The 22121-nt window shown below is 39.4% G+C and overlaps 1 protein-coding gene across 1 annotated transcript in view; it reads left to right on the top strand.

Moving 5' to 3' along the window:
• Positions 1-22121, top strand: part of LOC116888128 (teneurin-1-like) — a 371275-nt gene that overhangs the window by 239390 nt on the left and 109764 nt on the right. The window contains exon 5 of the mRNA XM_032889474.1: positions 11306-11546. Within this exon, the coding sequence (XP_032745365.1) occupies positions 11306-11546 (241 nt within the window). The remainder of the gene's footprint in view (positions 1-11305; positions 11547-22121) is intronic.

The following is a 22121-nucleotide window of genomic DNA, read 5'->3' as shown; positions in this document are numbered from 1 at the left end:
ATATCACTTTGGTCAATGTTTACCACCAGAGGAATTGGAAAGAGAGCCAATGGTAAAAAGTCCTCATGATACTTTTTTTTTTTTTAACCTCAGGCCAGTAAGAGATGGATCTTCTGATTCTTTATGGCATTTATTCAAACTGATAGGAACAGATGTGTCCCCTATTGCACCATGCATGACTTGGTATCTTTTGGGAAAATACAAATTTGAAAGAACATAATCACAGTATCACTAAAGTAAAGAGTGGAAAGTTGGATGCATAAATATTATTTTAAAAACTGATACTTTATCTGCTTCAGTTAAATTTTCCAAGAGCAATGATATAGTTGACATAATTTAATACTGGTAATATTTTTAACATCCAAAGAAAATTAATTTTTATGTTCAGTTAATTCCGCTACAGCATTTGTTTTGAAAACATTAATTTGTCCCCTTACAATTGGAAGGCTTCAAAACAGCTTTTTAAATTTAAGCCAAAGTTTCCATTTCCAACCCATTAGAAACAAACACTAGATAAATGAGGAAAAACTGCATACAGTTGAACGCCACATGCAAATACATGAAATGGGTACACTGAAACAAAGCACCATGCATTTAGAAACCTCTATGCACAAATGATGTTAGAACTACTGTCCCAGGCAGATAATACTCCTAGGATTTTTTTTCTTTCTTTTTTCTTTATTCATTAATCATTTTAATTGTTTACATTTCAAATGTTATCTCTCCTCCATGAACCCCCACCTTAACTCTCTCCCTTTTGCTTCTAAGTGGGTGCTCCCCACCCACCCACCCCCTTCCACCTCATCCCTCTAACATCCCCCTTCTCTAGGGCATCAAGCCTCCACAGAACCAAGTTCCTCCCCTCTCTGCAATCCTTTGCTACATATGCAGTGGGGGCCATAGACCAGCCCATGGTTACTCTTTGGTGGGGATTTAGTCCCTGGGAGTTCCGAGGGGTTCTAATAATTCACTGTTTGCAATCCTCCAAACCCATTTTTACAAACAGATCTCAAATATTTTTGAAAGTTAAATATTACACTTGGTGTGGCATTCATCCATTTGCTAATTACCAATATGTATCAAACTGTACTATCACTCTTACTAAGTCTCTTTCTTTAAATGTGTCACTGACAGTTTAGGGACTATTATACTCTGTATTAGTTCTTCTGTTGCCATGAAAAAATACTGGATAAAAACAATGTAGGAAAGGATTGTTATCTTTCGGGTCCTGGGGGTACAATTTGATAAAACAAGGAAGGCATAGCAGTACAAGTAGAAGCTGACTGGGTACATTACGTCCATGGTCAATGATTATAGAACGATGAATAATTTAGCTCACTTCCGATTCTACTTTTCATGCAGAGGGACTGAGTCAAAGAAATGGTACCAACTGCAGCTGGGATGGTTCCCCCCAATTATCTTTTCATATATATTATATATCTTCTCAGATTATTCACTTGCTTGTCTTCTCCATTATTCTAGAGTTTGTCAAGCTGAAAATTTACATTCACTACCACGTGTTTCAACATAAATTTTTTCCATCTTTATTAAATTGGGTATTTCTTATTTACATTTCAAATGTTATTCCCTTTCCCGATTTCCAGGCCAACATCCCCCTAACCCCTCGCCTTCCCTGTCTATATGGGTGTTCCCCTCCCCATCCTCCCCCTATTACCGCCCTCCCCCCAAGAATCCTGTTCACTGGGGGTCCAGCCTTGACAGGAACAAGAGCTTCCCCTTCCACTGGTGCCCTTACTAGGCTATTCATTGCTACCTATGAAGTTGGAGCCCAGGGTCAGTCCATGGGTAGTGCCAGGGTCAGTCTTTGGGTAGTGACTTAGTCCATGGAAGCTCTGGTTGGTTGGCATTGTTGTTCATATGGCGCCTCAAGCCCCTTCAAGCTCTTTCAGTCCTTTCTCTGATTCCTTCAACAGAGGTCCCGTTCTCAGTTCAGAGGGTTGCTGCTGGCATTTGCCTATGTATTTGCCATATTCTGGCTGTGTCTCTCAGGACAGATCTACATCCGGTTCCAATCAGCTTGCACTGCTTTGCTTCATCCATCTTATCTAGTTTGGTGGCTGTATATGTATGGGCCACATGTGGGGAAGGCTCTGAATGGGCATTCCTTCAGACTTCGTTCTAAACTTTGCCTCCCTATCCCCTCCTTGTTCCCCTTTTAAAGAAGGAGTGAAACATCCGCATTTTGGTCGTCCTTCTTGAGTTTCATATGTTCTGTGCATCTACGGTAATTTGAGCCTTTGGGCTAATATCCACTTATCAATGAGTGTATACCATGTGTGTTTCTCTGTGATTGGGTACCTCACTCAGGATATTTTCCAGTTCCATCCATTTGCCTATGAATTTCATAAAGTTATTTTTTTGATAGCCAAGTAGATGTACCACATTTTCTGTATCCATTCCTCTGTTGAAGAGCATCTGGGTTCTTTCCAGCTTCTGGCTATTATAAATAAGGCTGCCATGAACATAGTGGAGCACGTGTCTTTTTTATATGTTGGGGCATCTTTTGGGTATATGCCCAAGAGAGGTATAGCTGGATCCTCAGGCAGTTCAATGCCCAATTTTCTGAGAAACCTCCAGACTGATTTCCAGAATGGTTGTATCAGTCTGCAATCCCACCAAAAATGGAGGAGTGTTCCTCTTTGTCCACATCCTCACCAGCATCTCCTGTCGTCGGAGTTTTTGATCTTAGCCATTCTGACTAGTATGGGGTGGAATCACAGGGGTGTTTTGATTTGCATTTCCCTTATGACTAAGGATGTTGAACATTTCTGTAGGTGCTTCTCCGGCATTCAGCATTCCCCAGCTGTGAATTTTTTGTTTAGCTCTGAACCCCATTTTTAATAGGGTTATTTGTCTCCCTGCAGTCTAACTTCTTGAGTTCTTTGTATATTTTAGATATAAGCCCTTTATCAGTTGTAGGATTGGTAGAGATCTTTTCCCAATCTGTTGATTGTCATTTTGTCCTAACAACAGTGTCCTTTGCCTTACAGAAGCTTTGTAGTTTTATGAGATCCCATTTGTCGATTCTTGACCTTAGAGCCTAAGCCATTGGTGTTTTGTTCAGGAAATATTCTCCAGTGCCCATGTGTTCAAGATTCTTCCCCACTTTTTGTTCTATTAATTTGAGTGTATCTGGTTTGATGTGGAGGTCCTTGATCCACTTGGACTTAAGCTTTGTACAGGGTGATAAGCATGGATCGATCTGCATTCTTCTACATGCTGACCTCCAGTTGAATCAGCACCATTTGCTGAAAATGCTATCTTTTTTCCATTAGATGGTTTTGGCTCCTTTGTCAAAAATCAAGGGACCATCAGTGTGTGGGTTCATTTCTGGGTCTTCAATTCTATTCCACTGGTCTATCTGCCTCTCTCTGTACCAATACCATACAGATTTTTATCACTATTGCTCTGTAATACTGCTTGAGTTCAGGGATAGTGATTCCCGGGAAGTCCTTTTATTATCGAGGATAGTTTTAGCTATCTTGGTATTTTTGTTATTCCAGATGAATTTGCAAATTGTTCTGTCTAACTCTATGAAGAATTGGATTAAAATTTTGATGAGGATTGCATTGAATCTGTAGATTGCTTTTGGTAAAATGGCCATTTTTACTATATTAATCCTGCCAATCCATCAGCATGGGCGATCTTTCCATTTTCTGAGATCTTCTTAAATTTCTTTATTCAGAAGGCTTGTAGTCCTTATCATACAGATCTTTCACTTGCTTGGTTAAAGTCACACCGAGGTATTTTTTATTATTTGGGACTATTATGAAGGGTGTCGTTTCCCTAACTCCTTTTTCAGCTTGTTTTTCTTTTGTGTAGAGGAATACTACTGATTTGTTTGAGTTAATTTTATACCCAGCCAATTTGCTGAAGGTGTTTATCAGGTTTAGTAGTTCTCTGGTGGAACTTTTAGGATCACTTAAATATACTATCATATAATCTGCAAATAGTGATATTTTGACTTCTTCCTTTCCAATCTGTATCCCTTTGATCTCCTTTTGTTGTCTGATTACTCTGGACTAGGATTTGAGAACTATATTGAATAAGTAGAGAGAGAGTGAGCAGCCTTATCTAGTCCCTGATTTTAGTGATATTGCTTCCAGTTTCTCTCAATTTAGTTTAATGTTAGCTACGGGTTTGCTGTATATGGCTTTTACTATGTTTAGGTATGGGCCTTGAATTCCTGTTCTTTTCAGGACTTTTTTATCATGAAGGGGTGTTGAATTTTGTCAAATGCTTTCTCAGCATCTAATGAAATGATCATGTGGTTTTGTTCTTTCAGTTTGTTTATATAATGGATCACGTTGATGGTTTTCTGTATATTAAATCATCCCTGCATGACTGGGATGAAACATACTTGATCATGGTGGATGATTGTTTTGATGTGCTCTTGGATTCGGTTTGCCAGAATTTTATTGAGTATTTTTGCGTCGTTATTCATAAGGGAAATTGGTCTGAAGTTCTCTTTGTTTGTTGGGTCTTTGTGTGGTTTAGATATAAGAGTAATTGTGGCTCCATAGAAGGAATTGGTAGTGCTCCATCTGTTTCAATTTTGTGGAATAGTTTGGATAATATTGGTATGAGGTCTTCTGTGAAGGTCTGATAGAATTCTGCACTGAACCCATCTGGACCTGGGCTCTTTTTGGTTGGGAGACCTTTAATGACTGCTTCTATTTCCTTAGGAGTTATGGGGTTGTTTAACTGGTTTATCTGTTCCTGATTTAACTTCGGTACCTGGTATCTGTCTAGGAAATTGTCCATTTCTGTAGATTTTCAAGTTTTGTTGAATATAGGCTTTTGTAGTAGGATCTGATGATTTTTGAATTTCCTCTGATTCTGTAGTTATGTCTCCCTTTTCATTTCTGATTTTGTTAATTTGGACACACTCTCTCTGTCCTCTCGTTAGTCTGGCTAAGGGTTTATCTGTCATGTTGATTTTCTGAAAGAACCAACTTTTGGTTCTGTTGATTCTTGGTATGGTCCTTTTTGTTTCTACTTGGTTGATACCAACTCTGAGTTTGATTATTTCCTGCCTTCTACTCCTCATGGGTGTATTTGCTTCTTTTTGTTCTAGAGCTTTTAGGTGTGCTGTCAAGCTGCTGATATATGCTCTCTCCAGTTTCTTTCTCCAGGCACTCAGAGCTATGAGTTTTCCTCTTAGCACAGCTTTCATTGTGTCCCATAAGTTTGGGTATCTTTTGCCTTCATTTTCATTAAATTCTAAGAAGTCTTTAGTTTCTTTCTTTATTTCTTCCTTGACCAGGTTACCATTGAGTAGAACATTGTTCAACTTCCATGTATGTATGGGCATTCTTTCCTTATTGTTATTGAAGACCAGCTTTAACCTGTGATGATCTGATAGGACGCATGGGATTATTTCTTTCTTTCTGTATCTGTTGAGGCCTGTTTTATGACCAATTATATGGTCAATTTTGGAGAAAGTACCATGAGGTGCTGAGAAGAAGGTATATCCTTTTGCTTTAGGATAGAATGTTCTATAAATATCCGTTAAGTCCATTTGGCTCATGACTTCTCCTAGTCTGTCTATGTCTCTGTTTAATTTCTGTTTCCATGATCTGTCCATTGATGAGAGTGGGGTGTTGAAATCTCCTACTGTTATTGTGTGAGGTGCAATGTGTGCTTTGAGCTTTAGTAAAGTTTCTTTTATGTTTGTAGGTGCCCTTGTATTTGGAGCATAGATATTTAGGATTGAGAGTTCATCTTGGTGGATTTTTCCTTTGATGACTATCAAGTGTCCTTCCTTATCTTTTTTGATGGCTTTTGGTTGAAAATCGGTTTTATTTGATATTAGAATGGCTACTCCAGTTTACTTTTTCAGACCATTTGCTTGGAAAGTTGTTTTCCAGCCTTTCACTCTGAGCTAGTCTCTGTCTTTGTATCTGAGGTGGGTTTCCTGTAGGCAGCAGAATGCAGGTCCTCATTATGTATCCAGTTTGTTAATCTGCGTCTTTTTATTGGGGAATTGAGTCCATTGATGTTGAGAGATATTAAGGAATAGTTATTGTTGCTTCCTGTTATCTTCGTATTTGGAGGTGGGATTATGTTTGTGTGCTTGACTTCTTTTTGTTTTGTTGCAAAATGATTAGTTTATTGCTTTTTCTAGGGTGCAGCTTGTCTCCTTGTGTTGGGATTTACCATTTATTTTCCTTTGTAGGGCTGGATTTGTAGAAAGATATTGTGTAAATTTGGTTTTGTCATGGAATATCTTGGTTTCTCCATGTATGTTCATTGAGAGTTTTGCTGGATACAGTAACCTGGGCTGGCATCCAACATAATTTTTTAAAGAATTTTCACTTGTGATTTTCATAGTGGAATAAATTTTATAAATGAATGCACTGCCTTGTAGCAGAACTTAGTGTTAATGAAATATAAAAGGCAAGACACAGTAGCAGAGATATTGTTATTTCTGCCGAAAGTTTATCCAACGATAATCCCTATTAAGCATCATCTGCAAAATGAGTAGGGGAAGATGCATACCACTTCTTACCTTAAAGAAAAAAAGAGAAGTGCTATTTTAAAAGCCTATGCTTCTACCAACAACCCCGCCACATGTAAAATATCTTAGATTTACAGTTTAGAGTAATTTCCCCACTGAGAGATTATTTTACCAAGTTATTTTAGGACCTCAGACCTGAAATTGGTTCATTTCCACATATATTATATGAATTAGACCTTGCCATTTGAAAACTTAATTTACTTTCAGAAAGCTTTAGAACTAAGTCTGAACATTGATATTTGTGTTACCCCCCGTAGCCCCTAATTTTGCTTCTTTCACTTGGGCACTGGACATTATGGTTGCCAAAAACATTTGGAAGTGAGTGCATATGACTCCAAACCTGACGGAATTAGTGCTCTAGAGCTCCTAACACTGAACACTAATGTATTTTTCATTACTGTTTAATGTTGGGAAATCCCATTTCATGGAGGCAAAAGATTAAATTGCTTTATTTGGGGGGAATAAGTGAATTCTCCATCTCTTTCCTGAGGCAAGAAAAAAAAAAGAGACATGAAGAACGAATATGAGATTATTTGCATTTCATAAGGGTTAAGGTCTGCATGTAGGAAATTAAGTATAACATTCCAAAACTGTGAAAGCATTTAGAGAAAATATTAACATTACAAGAGACTCTGCATATGAAATGTGGAATAAAAATAGTAAAATTGACTATTATATGCATATGAGTAAATATGCATATTTAATTATACACATATGCACATATATCAATATACACATATATAATTATGGTTACTATGCATAGCAATTCTACCTGCAGCAGAAGTATTATAATATCATGATCATACTTTTGGAATAACTATAGTTTTACCACTATTCTTAATTGGTGACATAAAACATTTAAAGAAAATTCAGCAAGCCATAAAACTAAATGATCTTGAGTGATTTTTCTTTTGAACAACACTACCGAATGGGAAATTTCACTTGAATAACTTCCTTAAAAGAAGTATGGCATAGGCTAGTAGGTATCTTGTGTTTGTTTGGAAGTCTTCTAAACTTGAACTCTAAAATAAAACTTCCTCTGGCTGTGAAAAGCCACCATGGCTTCTTTTTCTCAACATCATTAGATGCTTTCTTATATGTGATTTTGGATGCCAAGTCTGCACGGTGACAGTATTCTTCTTGACTTGTGAGAGCATTGCTTAAAATTCTTCCTTTCACATTGTATTGTTCTTCCCCAGGGTCCTAAGAAAAGACTTTCAATGAAGAAACATACCTGTCTACGAGCAATCAACTAGATATTCAGTAGATATGCATCAGAATAATAACCAAAGAAAACACTACAGGAAATTCTTTAGGGCCCATGAATGAATCAAAATCACTTCTATCAGTAAATCCTTCGGGACCTTGCTTTATACCAGTGCTGTATTCCATGGTTTCTGACATATAAGAGAAGTTGAAAATGACACTTCACTAAGAAATACATATTCTGGGAGAAAAAATAAAACACGTGATCTATCAAATGTACACCACAGTATAGCTACCTCAAAGGCTAAACTTCTATTAAAAACAGCAAATGTTAAAATTATAGAAAAGAGACACATTCATTTTCCAAAAGAGTATAGTAGAAAGAGTAGTGAATAAGAAATCACCACACTGACAAATTTTTAACAGTTTATTGTGATGGGTGGTGTCAATTTTCAACTTGATAGACTCTAGGCTCACCTTGGAGATGAGCCTCTTGGCCATGACTATGGGGAATAATCTTGGTTGCATGTTGATTGATGACGAGAAAGTCATCTTAATTCCCAAGGCACAGAATTGCAGAGTATATAAGATCAAGAAAGCAAGCTAAGCAATAGCTTGCGTTTAGGCCTCTCTGATTTCCAATTATTGATGTGATATGATCAATTGTATCAAGCTCCTGCTCCCGTGACTTCCTCACTATGGTAGATTGTCCTTTGAACTGTGTCTTAGTTAGGGTTTTCTTACTGTGAGGGGACATTGTGACCTCAGCAACTCTTATAAAGGAAAACATTTTACTGGGGCAGTTGACAGTTTCAGGGGTTCAGTCTAGTATCATCATGACAGAAAACATGGCAGCATGCAGAGGGATGCTTGCTAGAGAAGGAACAGAGAGTCCTACATCTTAATTCAAAGGCAGAAGAAGGAGACTGTGTTCCAGACTGGCTGTAACTTGAACATGATACCTCAAAGTCCACTCCAACAGTGACATACATCCTCCAACAAATCTGAACCTACTCCAACAAGGCCATATCTAGTTGTCCCACTCCCTGTGGGCCAAGCATTCGAACTCATTAATCTGGGATAAAGGCATTTCTATGCAAAGCACCACAATTGTAAGTTAAAATGAAACATTAATCCTTTAAGTTGCTTTTGAGAATATTAGAGGAAAAAAAGTAAGGCAGTGGGTTACTGAGCAAGGCATTTCAATGCTCTAGGCCTTGCGTTCATCATCAGAAGCTAAACTGCAGAGTCTGTGTTCTTCCCATTCTTTTTTGCATTTTTAATTGGATATTTTATGTATTTACATTTCAAATTTAATCCCCTTTCCTGGTTCTGCCCTCTCCCCTGTTTCAATTAAGATGCTCCCATTCTCACCTACTCACACCCAACTCAACACCCTGGCATTCCCTTACACTGAGACATCAAGCCATCACAGGACCAAGAGCTTCTCCCATTGATGCCTGACAAGGCCATCCTCTGATACATATGTGGCTGGAGCCATGGGTCCCTCCATGTGCACTCTTTGGTTGGTAGTTTAGTTCCTGGGAGCTCCAGGTGTCTGGTTGTTCTTCCTATGGGTTTGCAAACCCCTTCATCTCCTTCAGTCCTTTCTCTAACTCCTCCATTGGGGTACCTGTGCTCAGTCCAATGGTTGGCTGCGAGCCTCCACCTCTGTATTTGTCATGCTCTGGCAGAGCCTCTCAGGAGACAGCTATATCAGGGTCCTGTCAGCATGCACTTCTTGACATCTGCAATAGTGTCTGGGTTTGGTGTCTGTATATGGGATGGATTCCCAGGTGTGGCAGTCTTTGGATGGCCTTTCCTTCAGTCTCTGCTCCACACTTGGTCTCTGTATTTCCTTTAGACAGGATCAATTCTGTGTTTTAAAGGTTACAGCATTCTAGGAAGGAAGTATACACACAAACATAAATGAAACACTTAGAAAATATACAAGATTCTGTGTCTGTGAATCATAAGCAAAAAAACCGTATTAGCCATACCTGTACTATGGTACTGGCCAGAGTACCATGTGAGTTCTATGCATGTTTAAACTATTAATTTGCTTTAGATCCTAGACAACTTTCCCATTTGTGTCTATGTGATTATAAGTATGGATGTAAAAGTTTAAAATATTAAAGAAATGTTACATACTAGTGATGATGTGTTAGGATTTATGGGTTTGGGGTGAACAGAGGGTACTGGGATAGTTTAGGAGTTTTATGGATTGTTTCAAGTATAGAAGGATAACTGAACCCCTATCGGAATTTGTAAATAAAATAATCATCACTCTTTACCCTACCTGTCTCTTGTGCAATTCCGATTTTTCATACGTTGAGTTTATTTAAAAGGGGAAGCACTTGTACTAGAAAATTCGGCCCAGAATTTGTCATACTTTTGCTCCTGGGATAGTATTTTTTATATATATGAAAACCAAGCCAATGTCTTTAAAATTCATGTCTGAAGTGGAAGGATTGAAAGAAGTGATTTTTTTCCCCTCTGATCAGTCCCTGCAAAGTGGGCCTCAGAACACACCAGCTTGAGCCCTCTGTTAGGCAGGAAAAGCCTCCTGGCATTTTTTCTGCCTTTCAATTCTGTCATTGGGGAGGTGGGACAAAGCCATACCATCTACAAAGTTTATCCAGAACGTGCTGGTGTTACAAGCTATCACTTGACATCTCTTATGTTCCTCCTGTGGAAGAGGGGCGGCTATGTGCTACAATAGTGATTTCTTTTCAAAGGGCTTTAAGTGGGGTATTTCTCCTGGGCCAGATTCTAACTAACTTTCTTGATATGTGCCTGCCTGAACAGCAGTGGCAAACGACCAAACAATAGCAACATCAGGAGTCTGAGGACTTCCGTCTCTATCTGCCCCCTCTGCAAATAAGCAGAAAAGAAACTCTCTCCATTGTTGTCTAGGATGCTGCTGCCTGAGCAGAGCTCCTAAAATGGTGTAGCAAACAGCGAGATGTTCAGACTTCGCTCTGCACAGCCATGGAAATGCATATAGTAACCAGAACAAAGTCCCCTTAGCTTGCCTTTTACAAGAAGCACTCCAAGGTGTTGGGTTGGTGAAGAGATTAGTTCCACGCAGTGGAGTTATACACTTGTGAACTATTTTTCTGAAGTATGAATTTACTCCTGTGTAGGCAGGCTAACATCCTTTCTCAGGTAAGTCAGAGGTGGCCTTATATTTTTATTTGAAGTGTAGAATGATTTTCCTCACAACAAATTTGTGCCTTTCACTAGTATTTTCAGAAGTGTGATTTTTTTTTGCAACTGATAGAACTCATCTTCCTTCTGTTTTGTAGCTTTATATCTCATTGATGACAAATTGTGTGGGGTGGCCTCATTGCTTTTAGCTGGTATATTCCTAAAGAATTTACATGAAAATGCAACTATGGGTGTTTTACATTTCATATATAAGTTAAGTGACATCTTTACAGATGAACTTCAAACTTTTCTCCAGTCCCACAGGTTTTTACCCCAGTAAGTCTGTCATGCTGTGTTCCCAAAGTAGGAGAGTAAGTCCTTACTTGTTTTTTCTTTTCTTGATTTTAGACATGCAAAGCAGCCCACACAACCAGTTCACCTTCAGGCCACTCCCACCACCGCCACCTCCTCCACATGCCTGCACCTGTGCCAGGAAGCCACCTCCTACAGTGGACTCTCTTCAAAGAAGGTCGATGACTACCCGCAGCCAGCCCAGTCCAGCTGCTCCTGCTCCTCCAACCAGCACACAGGATTCAGTTCATCTGCATAACAGCTGGGTCTTGAACAGTAACATACCACTGGAGACCAGGTACTTAAGCTATTTTTCACCCTACTATACTTAAATATTGACAGAGGATGACTGTTGAGTGCAGAAACTCCTTTTGCCATAGTTACCTGCAGAGACACACAAACTTGTACCATTATACACAACCAGTTATGTAAGTAAAAGGGCAGAGCCCTTTATAGGCACACAAGGAATAATGATTCGGGCACATTCACGGACATTACTCATAGATGTTTGTATAAAGTTGCAGTCCTAGTGCATAAATACCTCATTTTCAGACAGCCACCAAAACTGAAATGAAGCAATCATTTGAACTGTCGCTGTAGGCTTACCATGAAAATCAATTGTGTTGTTTCAAGGAATTATATAAACAAACAAACAAACAAACAGAAAAATAGTTTGATGAATAGTAGTCATGGCCACATTATTTCTTAGAAAATCACTTGGAAAGAAAGGTGCCTTCTAATAGTTTAGAAAGGGTTTGCATAAGAAAAAGAGAACGCATAAGTAACTTGAAAATTGTATTCTAGTAGCATGACTCTTTGAAGGGAAATAAGGCACTGTTTTTCTGTCATGTCACATATCTGAGTTTCTAAATTCACTCCCTAAGATTTTATTGTGAGCAAATTCTACTCTACAGTTCCGGCTCCTTTGAGCAGGAAGAGTACTTTGGCACTAGGCAAACTGAGAAATCACTCACCATTTCCTATAATTCTTTCTTTAAAAATGTACAGTGTTTTAGAGAAGGCAGTGTAGCTCAGTAATAGATTGCTTGCCAGTCATTCAGAAGACCCTGAACTCAATCCTCATCATCGCATACCCAAATGCTCCCTTCTATTAACATAGGAAAATAGAAGCTAGTAAAGCACGGTGTTCCGTTGTCAACTTCCAGGAGTTCCTGTTGACTTCTTTATGTCTTAATTATTTTTGAAAGACAATTTTATGTAAACAACATTCATAATATATCAGTCAATAAACAATGTCTGGCATGAACTTCTATCTTAATATCCTCTGGGAATCATAAGAGAAAGGGAGTGACTAATAAACTCACATTACGAGGTTTTCCTCCTTCGTAGCATATTAAATTAGAGGGCATCAGCAAATACCACCACTAACACATGGAAACTGCTGTGGCCTCAATCCAGAAAACTGTATCATTTACCACATACTCGATTAAAATGTTTTATAAGCCACTCTTTTCTGCAGCGGTAGTACTCAGCACCTATGGTGAGGACAACAGATATGGTTTGTGCATTTTTATTATTATTGAGAATTTCATACAGGTGAATGTGTTTTTTTTTTTATAAAATCTAACCTTTATTTCTTCCCATTCCATTCCTTATCCTTCTGCTCCTTTTCCTCTAATTATTATTAACTTTTATCATAATCAAAGGGAGAAAATGTATAAAGTGAGAGAAGTGAAGGTTAGAGGAAATCTTCAGATAGCTCAGATAGCTCAGCAGTTAAGAGAACTCTCTGTTCTTCCAGTAGACCTGGGTTTAATTCTCAACTCCACCAAGGTCACACATAACCATCTAACTCTAACCCCATTGGATCTGATACTATTTTTTGCCTGCCCTGGGCACCAGGCATACACGTAGCACACAGATATGCATACAAGGCAAAACACCTAAAATAAATATATGAAATTAAAAATTTTTGAAGAATAATAGAAATCTTTATCTCCCTCATTCTTATTTCGACTCATCTGTGGGGCTTGCTATAACTACGAAAACAGTGGGACAATATGGTTAACTTGCTGTTCTGTCAAGCAACACAGTTCCTTCCTCAGGAAGACAAATAACAGGAAATCTGGAAGGAGGATGAAGACAGGCTCAGGCAAATTGAGAAATAAAACTATTCTTATTTGAAATGTACATCCAGGCATGTTTGTACAAATTGCACCCACGGACCTTCTGTATCTGTGCAAGGAATGTATTAATTGGTCTCAGTTTCCTAAGATGTAGAGACAAACATAAGTTTCCATGTGATACTGAGAAGAGAGCCTTTTTAGTCTATTTGGAAATATATTCAGCATCAGAAAAATGAAGTTAAAAATACTTGGAAGCCTTACTGGCCTGATTAACTAAAGCTTTCCAATTTTATCCTTGAAAAACATTCATTTCATGCTTACTCAATAAAGGGTAAGAGCGAGTGCATAGTAACTTATGCAGAGGCTGGATAATAGGACCTCTTAGAGCCTTAAATTCCTCATTTGTAAAAATAAATACAAAATTGCCCTAGGAGCAAGCACTTAGGCCCTGGCTTCCATCACTAACACACCCCCAAAATTGCCTACCATAATTATGTTTTAAAAAGAACAAACTAGGACAATGTAGAGTATGTCATACATTGCAAAACACAACATTTGAAAAGTGACATTATTATCCCTACTCAGTTGTTGTCTGCCTCTGTGTAATGGAATTGACTAATAACTGAAATGTTCCATTCTGTCTCATACGACTTGAAGACTTCTTTTTTTAACCAAACTTGTCCACTTCTAAATGCCTATTATTGCGTCTTTTTTAAGTTTAGGAGCTCACCAAGTATAACCCGTCTCTCGCCTTCACTATTTATGAGTCTGTTTGTTATATGTTTAAAGCTAAACGTCTCCCCAGTTACTTCATATGTTCCTCATATGTCTTATGTTATGGTTTTACTGTGAACGGACACCATGTCCAAAGCAACTCTTATAAAGACAGCATTTAACTGGGGCTAGCTTACAAGTTCAGAGGTTCAGTCCATCATCATCAAGGTAGGGGCAGGGCACCATCCATGCAGTCATTATACAGCCAGAGCTGAGAGTTCTACATCTTCGTCTGAAGGCTGCTAGTGGAAGACTGACTTCCAGGCAACTAGGGTGAGGACGTAATAGCCCATACCCACAATGGTACACCTACTCCAACAAAGCCACACCTACTCCAACAGTGCCACATCTCCAAATAGTGCCATTCCCTGGGCTGAGAATCATATTTCTGGGTTCCAACTTCCATTCCTGATATCAGTCTTTAAAGCACCCTCTTTGCAAACTGCTCTTGGAATATAAAGTCTAGGGCTCAATGCATCCCGAGACTTATTAGTTTCTTGGGCTTCAGGTAGGAAAGGTCATTCAGGTTTCCCTGAAAAACACACATTTTCAGTTGATTAGTCCATGGAAGTTCAGGAAACACTAGTAACACTCAAAGAAAGGGCAAAGTTTATAGACACATATAGCTGCTTTTCCTTGCTGTTGCCTCTATTTCTTTTGTCTACTGCAGTGTCTGCTTTCAGCACCTCCCTACAGGACTGCATATGTACCTCTTTATCCTCTCACCGTATTCCTTCATCTGCTTGTCTCATAGCTAACTGTTTCACTTCATTGTGGTACTAGGTTCCAAAGCCTTTAAATGGGAATTTGATTAGCCCAGTTCATCTCTTATGTACCCTGATTTAAGCATTTTAGCAAACCATGCCAGTTAGTCTCTCACCCCACTGAGACTAGGGCCAAAAAGAAAGCCATGTGCTTAAAAGGAGTAACAACATGTTGGACACCAACCAGGCATTTGACAAGCACTCTCAAGGTATTGCTAAGATCGTTGGTTGGCAAAGACCTGGGAGCATATCAGATGCCCCTTAAATAGGATTCTTAGAAGTTACCTTGACTATCCAGGGCTCTGTGCGATGGCTGATGATCAAGCTGTTTCCTTTGTTTAACCATTATTTCTACCAATATTGTCTACTCTAATATCATCCCTTTTGATGGATATATGACAATGCTGATACAGAATTAGTAACTAAGACTCTAAGCCTTTCTAATAAAATATAAAACTAGATCATATTTTATATAGTCTATAAAGGAAACGTCTTAAATTATATATTTGAAAACTGCAGTGTTGTTAGACTGCCATTTCGTGGTTTAAACCCTTGAACTGTTGTAATTTGATTTCATCCTGCTAGAATATAGAGTTGCAGCTAAGTATTCATTCTACTGTGCAAAGTAGATATTTTGCTCTCATGCTAGTGTATATAGCCCACATTTTTGCATCTTTACTAACATACAAACCACATTTCTGCTATCTTATTTAGAGACATACCATAAAAGACCTTGTCAAATATCTTGGTGATATCTACATACAGTATACCTACTTTCCCCCTGATCTTCCAATCAATTAACTGCTCAAAAATAGAAGGGAAGTTTTACCTAACATGAGTACCCTTGAGATAATTTATACGTTCTTCTCAGAGTTTCTATCCTTGTTTTTTTTTTTTTTTAACTCCTCAAAATCATTTTTTATTAACTTGAATATTTCTTATATACATTTCGAGTGTTATTCCTTTCGGTTTCGGACAAACATCCCCTCCCCTCCTCTTCCTTATGGGTGTTCCCCTCCACCCCCCCCCATTGCCGCCCTCCCCCCAACAATCTAGTTCACTGGGGGTTCAGTCTTAGCAGGACCCAGGGCTTCCCCTTCCACTGGTGCTCTTACTAGGATATTCATTGCTACCTATGAGGTCAGAGTCCAGGGTCAGTCCATATATAGTCTTTAGGTAGTGGCTTAGTCCCTGGAAGCTCTGGTTGCTTGGCATTGTTGTACATATGGGGTCTCAAGCCCCTTCAAGCTCTTCCAGTTCTTTCTCTGATTCCTTCTACGGGGGTCCTGTTCTCAGTTCAGTGGTTTGCTGCTGACATTCGCCTCTGTATTTGCTGTATTCTGGCTGTGTCGATCTACACTTCTGCACTTCTTTGCTTCATCCATCTTGTCTAATTGGGTGGCTGTATATATATGGGCCACATGTGGGGCAGGCTCTGAATGGGTGTTCCTTCAGTCTCTGTTTTAATCTTTGCCTCTCTCTTCCCTGCCAAGGGTATTCTTGTTCCCCTTTTAAAGAAGGAGTGAAGCATTCACATTTTGATCATCCGTCTTGAGTTTCATTTGTTCTAGGCATCTAGGGTAATTCAGGCATTTGGGCTAATAGCCACTTATCAATGAGTGCATACCATGTATGTCTTTCTGTGATTGGGTTAGCTCACTCAGGATGATATTTTCCAGTTCCAACCATTTGCCTACAAATTTCATAAACTCGTTGTTTTTGATAGCTGAGTAATATTCCATTGTGTAGATGTACCACATTTTCTGTATCCATTCCTCTGTTGAAGGGCATCTGGGTTCTTTCCAGGTTCTGGCTATTATAAATAAGGCTGCGATGAACATAGTGGAGCACGTGTCTTTTTTATATGTTGGGGCATCTTTTGGGTATATGCCCAAGAGAGGTATAGCTGGATCCTCAGGCAGTTTAATGTCCAATTTTCTGAGGAACCTCCAGACTGATTTCCAGAATGGTTGTACCAGTCTGCAATCCCACCAACAATGGAGGAGTGTTCCTCTTTCTCCACATCCTCGCCAGCATTTGCTGTCACCTGAGTTTTTGATCTTAGCCATTCTCACTGGTGTGAGGTGAAATCTCAGGGTAGTTTTGATTTGCATTTCCCTGATGACTAAAGATGTTGAACATTTCTTTAGGTGTTTCTCAGCCATTCGGCATTCCTCAGCTGTGAATTCTTTGTTTAGCTCTGAACCCCATTTTTTAATAGGGTTATTTGTCTCCCTGCGGTCTAACTTTTTGAGTTCTTTGTATATTTTGGATATAAGGCCTCTATCTGGTAAAGATCTTTTCCCAATCTGTTGGTTGCCGTTTTGTCCTAACCACAGTGTCCTTTGCCTTACAGAAGCTTTGCAGTTTTATGAGATCCCATTTGTCGATTCTTGATCTTAGAGCATAAGCCATTGGTGTTTTGTTCAGGAAATTTTTCCAGTGCCCATGTGTTCCAGATGCTTCCCTAGTTTTTCTTCTATTAGTTTGAGTGTGTCTGGTTTGATGTGGAGGTCCTTGATCCACTTGGACTTAAGCTTTGTACAGGGTGATAAGCATGGATCGATCTGCATTCTTCTACATGTTGACCTCCAGTTGAACCAGCACCATTTGCTGAAAATGCTATCTTTTTTCCATTGGATGGATTTGGCTTCTTTGTCAAAAATCAAGTGACCAAAGGTGTGTGGGTTCATTTCTGGGTCTTCAATTCTGTTCCATTGGTCCTTCTGTCTGTCTCTGTACCAATACCATGCAGTTTTTATCACTATTGCTCTGTAATACTGCTTGAGTTCAGGGATAGTGATTCCCCCTGAAGTCCTTTTATTGTTGAGGATAGTTTTAGCTATCCTGGGTTTTTTGTTATTCCAGATGAATTTGCAAATTGTTCTGTCTAACTCTTTGAAGAATTGGATTGGTATTTTGATGGGGATTGCATTGAATCTGTAGATCGCTTTTGGTAAAATGGCCATTTTTACTATATTAATCCTGCCAATCCATGAGCATGGGAGATCTTTCCACCTTCTGAGGTCTTCTTCAATTTCTTTCTTCAGAGTCTTGAAGTTCTTATTGTACAGATCTTTCCCTTTCTTGGTTAAAGTCACACCGAGGTACTTTATATTATTTGGATCTATTATGAAGGGTGTCATTTCCCTAATTTCTTTCTCGGCCTGTTTCTCTTTTGTGTAGAGGAAGGCTACTGATTTATTTGAGTTAATTTTATACCCAGCCACTTTGCTGAAGTTGTTTATCAGCTTTAGTAGTTCTCTGGTGGAACTTTTGGGATCACTTAAATATACTATCATATCATCTGCAAATAGTGATATTTTGACTTCTTCTTTTCCGATCTGTATCCCCTTGACCTTCTTTTGTTGTCTGATTGCTCTGGCTAGAACTTCAAGAACTATATTGAATAAGTAGGGAGAGAGTGGGCAGCCTTGTCTAGTCCCTGATTTTAGTGGGATTGCTTCAAGTTTCTCTCCATTTAGTTTAATGTTAGCCACTGGTTTGCTGTATATGGCTTTTACTGTGTTTAGGTATGGGCCTTGAATTCCTATTCTTTCCAGGACTTTTATCATGAAGGGGTGTTGAATTTTGTCAAATGCTTTCTCAGCATCTAATGAAATGATCATGTGGTTTTGTTCTTTCAGTTTATTTATATAATGGATCACGTTGATGGTTTTCCGTATATTAAACCATCCCTGCATGCCTGGGATGAAGCCTACTTGATCATGGTGGATGATTGTTTTGATGTGCTCTTGGATTCGGTTTGCCAGAATTTTGTTGAGTATTTTTGCGTCGATGTTCATAAGGGAAATTGGTCTGAAGTTCTCTTTCTTTGTTGGGTCTTCGTGTGGTTTAGGTATAAGAGTAATTGTGGCTTCATAGAAGGAATTCGGTAGTGCTCCATCTGTTTCAATTTTGTGGAATAGTTTGGATAATATTGGTATGAGGTCTTCTATGAAGGTCTTATAGAATTCTGTACTAAACCCGTCTGGACCTGGGCTCTTTTGGTTGGGAGACCTTTAATGACTGCTTCTATTTCCTTAGGAGTTATGGGGTTGTTTAACTGGTTTATCTGTTCCTGATTTAACTTCGGTACCTGGTATCTGTCTAGGAAATTGTCCATTTCCTGTAGATTTTCAAGTTTTGTTGAATATAGGCTTTTATAGTAAGATCTGATGATTTTTTGAATTTCCTCTGAATCTGTAGTTATGTCTCCCTTTTCATTTCTGATTTTGTTAATTTGGACACACTCTCTGTGTCCTCTCGTTAGTCTGGCTAGGGGTTTATCTATCTTGTTGATTTTCTCAAAGAACCAACTTTTGGTTCTGTTGATTCTTTCTATGGTCCTTTTTGTTTCTACTTGGTTGATTTCAGCTCTGAGTTTGATTATTTCTGCCTTCTCCTCCTAGGTGTATTTGCTTCTTTTGTTCTAGAGCTTTTAGGTGTGCTGTCAAGCTGCTGATATTTGCTCTTTCCTGTTTCTTTCTGCAGGCACTCAGGGCTATGAGTTTTCCTCTTAGCACAGCTTTCATTGTGTCCCATAAGTTTGGGTATGTTGTACCTTCATTTTCATTAAATTCTAAAAAAGTTTTTAATTTCTTTCTTTATTTCTTCCTTGACCAGGTTATCATTGAGTAGAGCATTGTTCAATTTCCACGTATATGTGGGCATTCTTCCCTTATTGTTATTGAAGACCAGCTTTAGGCGTGGTGGTCCGATACTTACGCATGGGATTATTTCTATCTTTCTGTACCTGTTGAGGCCCGTTTTTGACCAATTATATGGTCAATTTTGGAGAAAGTACCATGAGGAGCTGAGAAGAAGGTATATCCTTTTGCTTTAGGGTAGAACGTTCTATAAATATCCGTTAAGTCCATTTGGCTCATGACTTCTCTTAGTCTGTCTACGTCTCTGTTTAATTTCTGTTTCCATGATCTGTCCATTGATGAGAGTGGGGTGTTGAAATCTCCTACTATTATTGTGTGAGGTGCAATGTGTGTTTTGAGCTTTAGTAAGGTTTCTTTTACGTATGTAGGTGCCCTTGTATTTGGGGCATAGATATTTAGGATTGAGAGTTCATCTTGGTGGATTTTTCCTTTGATGAATATAAAGTGTCCTTCCTTATCTTTTTTGATGACTTTTAGTTGGAAATTGATTTTATTTGATATTAGAATGGCTACTCCAGCTTGCTTCTTCAGACCATTTGCTTGGAAAGTTGTTTCCCAGCCTTTCACTCTGAGGTAGTGTCTGTCTTTGTCTCTGAGGTGTGTTTCCTGTAGGCAGCAGAATGCAGGGTCCTCGTTGGGTATCCAGTTTGTTAATCTATGTCTTTTTATTGGGGAGTTGAGGCCGTTGATGTTGAGAGATATTAAGGAATAGTGATTATTGCTTCCTGTTATATTCATATTTGGATGTGAGGTTGTGTTTGTGTGCTTTTCTTCTCTTTGTTTTGTTGCCAAGACGATTAGTTTCTTGCCTCTTCTAGGGTATAGCTTGCCTCCTTATGTTGGGCTTTACCATTTATTATCCTTTGTAGTGCTGGATTTGTAGAAAGATATTGTGTAAATTTGGTTTTGTCATGGAATATCTTGGTTTCTCCATCTATGTTGATTGAGAGTTTTGCAGGATACAGTAACCTGGGCTGGCATTTGTGTTCTCTTAGGGTCTGTATGACATCAGTCCAGGATCTTCTGGCCTTCATAGTTTCTGGCGAGAAGTCTGGTGTGATTCTGATAGGTCTGCCTTTATATGTTACTTGACCTTTTTCCCTTACTGCTTTTAATATTCTTTCTTTATTTTGTGCGTTTGGTGTTTTGACTATTATGTGACAGGAGGTGTTTCTTTTCTGGTCCAATCTATTTGGAGTTCTGTAGGCTTCTTGTATGCCTATGGGTATCTCTTTTTTTAGGTTAGGGAAGTTTTCTTCTATGATTTTGTTGAAGATATTTACTGGTCCTTTGAGCTGGGAGTCTTCACTCTCTTCTATACCTATTATCCTTAGGTTTGATCTTCTCATTGAGTCCTGGATTTCCTGTATGTTTTGGACCAGTAGCTTTTTCCGCTTTACATTATCTTTGACAGTTGAGTCAATGATTTCTATGGAATCTTCTGCTCCTGAGATTCTCTCTTCCATCTCTTGTATTCTGTTGGTGAAGCTTGTATCTACAGCTCCTTGTCTCTTCTTTTGGTTTTCTATATCCAGGGTTATTTCCATGTGTTCTTTCTTGATTGCTTCTATTTCCATTTTTAATTCCTTCAACTGTTTGATTGTGTTTTCCTGGAATTCTTTCAGGGATTTTTTGCGATTCCTCTCTGTAGGCTTCTACTTGTTCTCTAAGGGAGTTCTTCACGTCTTTCTTGAAGTCCTCCAGCATCATGATCAAATATGATTTTGAAACTAGATCTTGCTTTTCTGGTGTGTTTGGATATTCCATGTTTGTTTTGGTGGGAGAATTGGGCTCCGATGATGCCATGTAGTCTTGGTTTCTGTTGCTTGTGTTCCTGTGCTTGCCTCTCGCCATCAGATTATCTCTAGTGTTACTTTGTTCTGCTATTTCTGACAGTGGCTAGACTGTCCTATAAGCCTGTGTGTCAGGAGTGCTGTAGACCTGTTTTCCTGTTTTCTTTCAGCCAGTTATGGGGACAGAGTGTTCTGCTTTCGTGTGTGTAGTTTTGCCCCTCTACAGGTCTTCAGCTGTTCCTGTGGGCCTGTGTCTTGAGTTCCCCAGGCAGGTCACTTGCAGCAGAAAAGTTGGTCTTACCTGTGGTCCCGAGGCTCAAGTTCGCTCGCGGGGTGCTGCCCACGGGTTCTCTGTGGTGGCAGCAACCGGGAAGATCTGTGCCGCCCCTTCCGGGAGCCTCCATGCACCAGGGTTCGAGATGGCCTCCGGTTTTTTCCTCTGGAATCAGTAATGTGTGCAGAGAGCAGTCTCTTCTGGTTTCGCAGGCGTGTCTGCCTCTCTGAAGGTTTAGCTCTCCCCCCCACGGGATTTGGGTGCAGAGAACTGTTTATCCGGTCTGTTTCCTTCAGGTTCCGACGGTGTCTCAGGCAGGGCTCCTGCCTCTCCTGGGCCCTCTCCCACGGGAGCCCAGAGGCCTTATACAGTTTCCTCTTGGGCCAGGGATGTGGGCAGGGGTGGGCAGTGTTGGTGGTCTCTTCCGCTCTGCAGCCTCAGGAGTGCCCACCTGACCAGGCGGTGAGGGCTCTCTCCCACGGGTTTTGGGAGCAGTGAGCTGCGGCGGGGG

Source organism: Rattus rattus, chromosome X (genome assembly GCF_011064425.1).
Source record: "Rattus rattus isolate New Zealand chromosome X, Rrattus_CSIRO_v1, whole genome shotgun sequence".
NCBI classification, from domain to species: Eukaryota; Metazoa; Chordata; class Mammalia; order Rodentia; family Muridae; genus Rattus; species Rattus rattus.
This window is presented reverse-complemented; position numbering and strand designations above follow the sequence as displayed.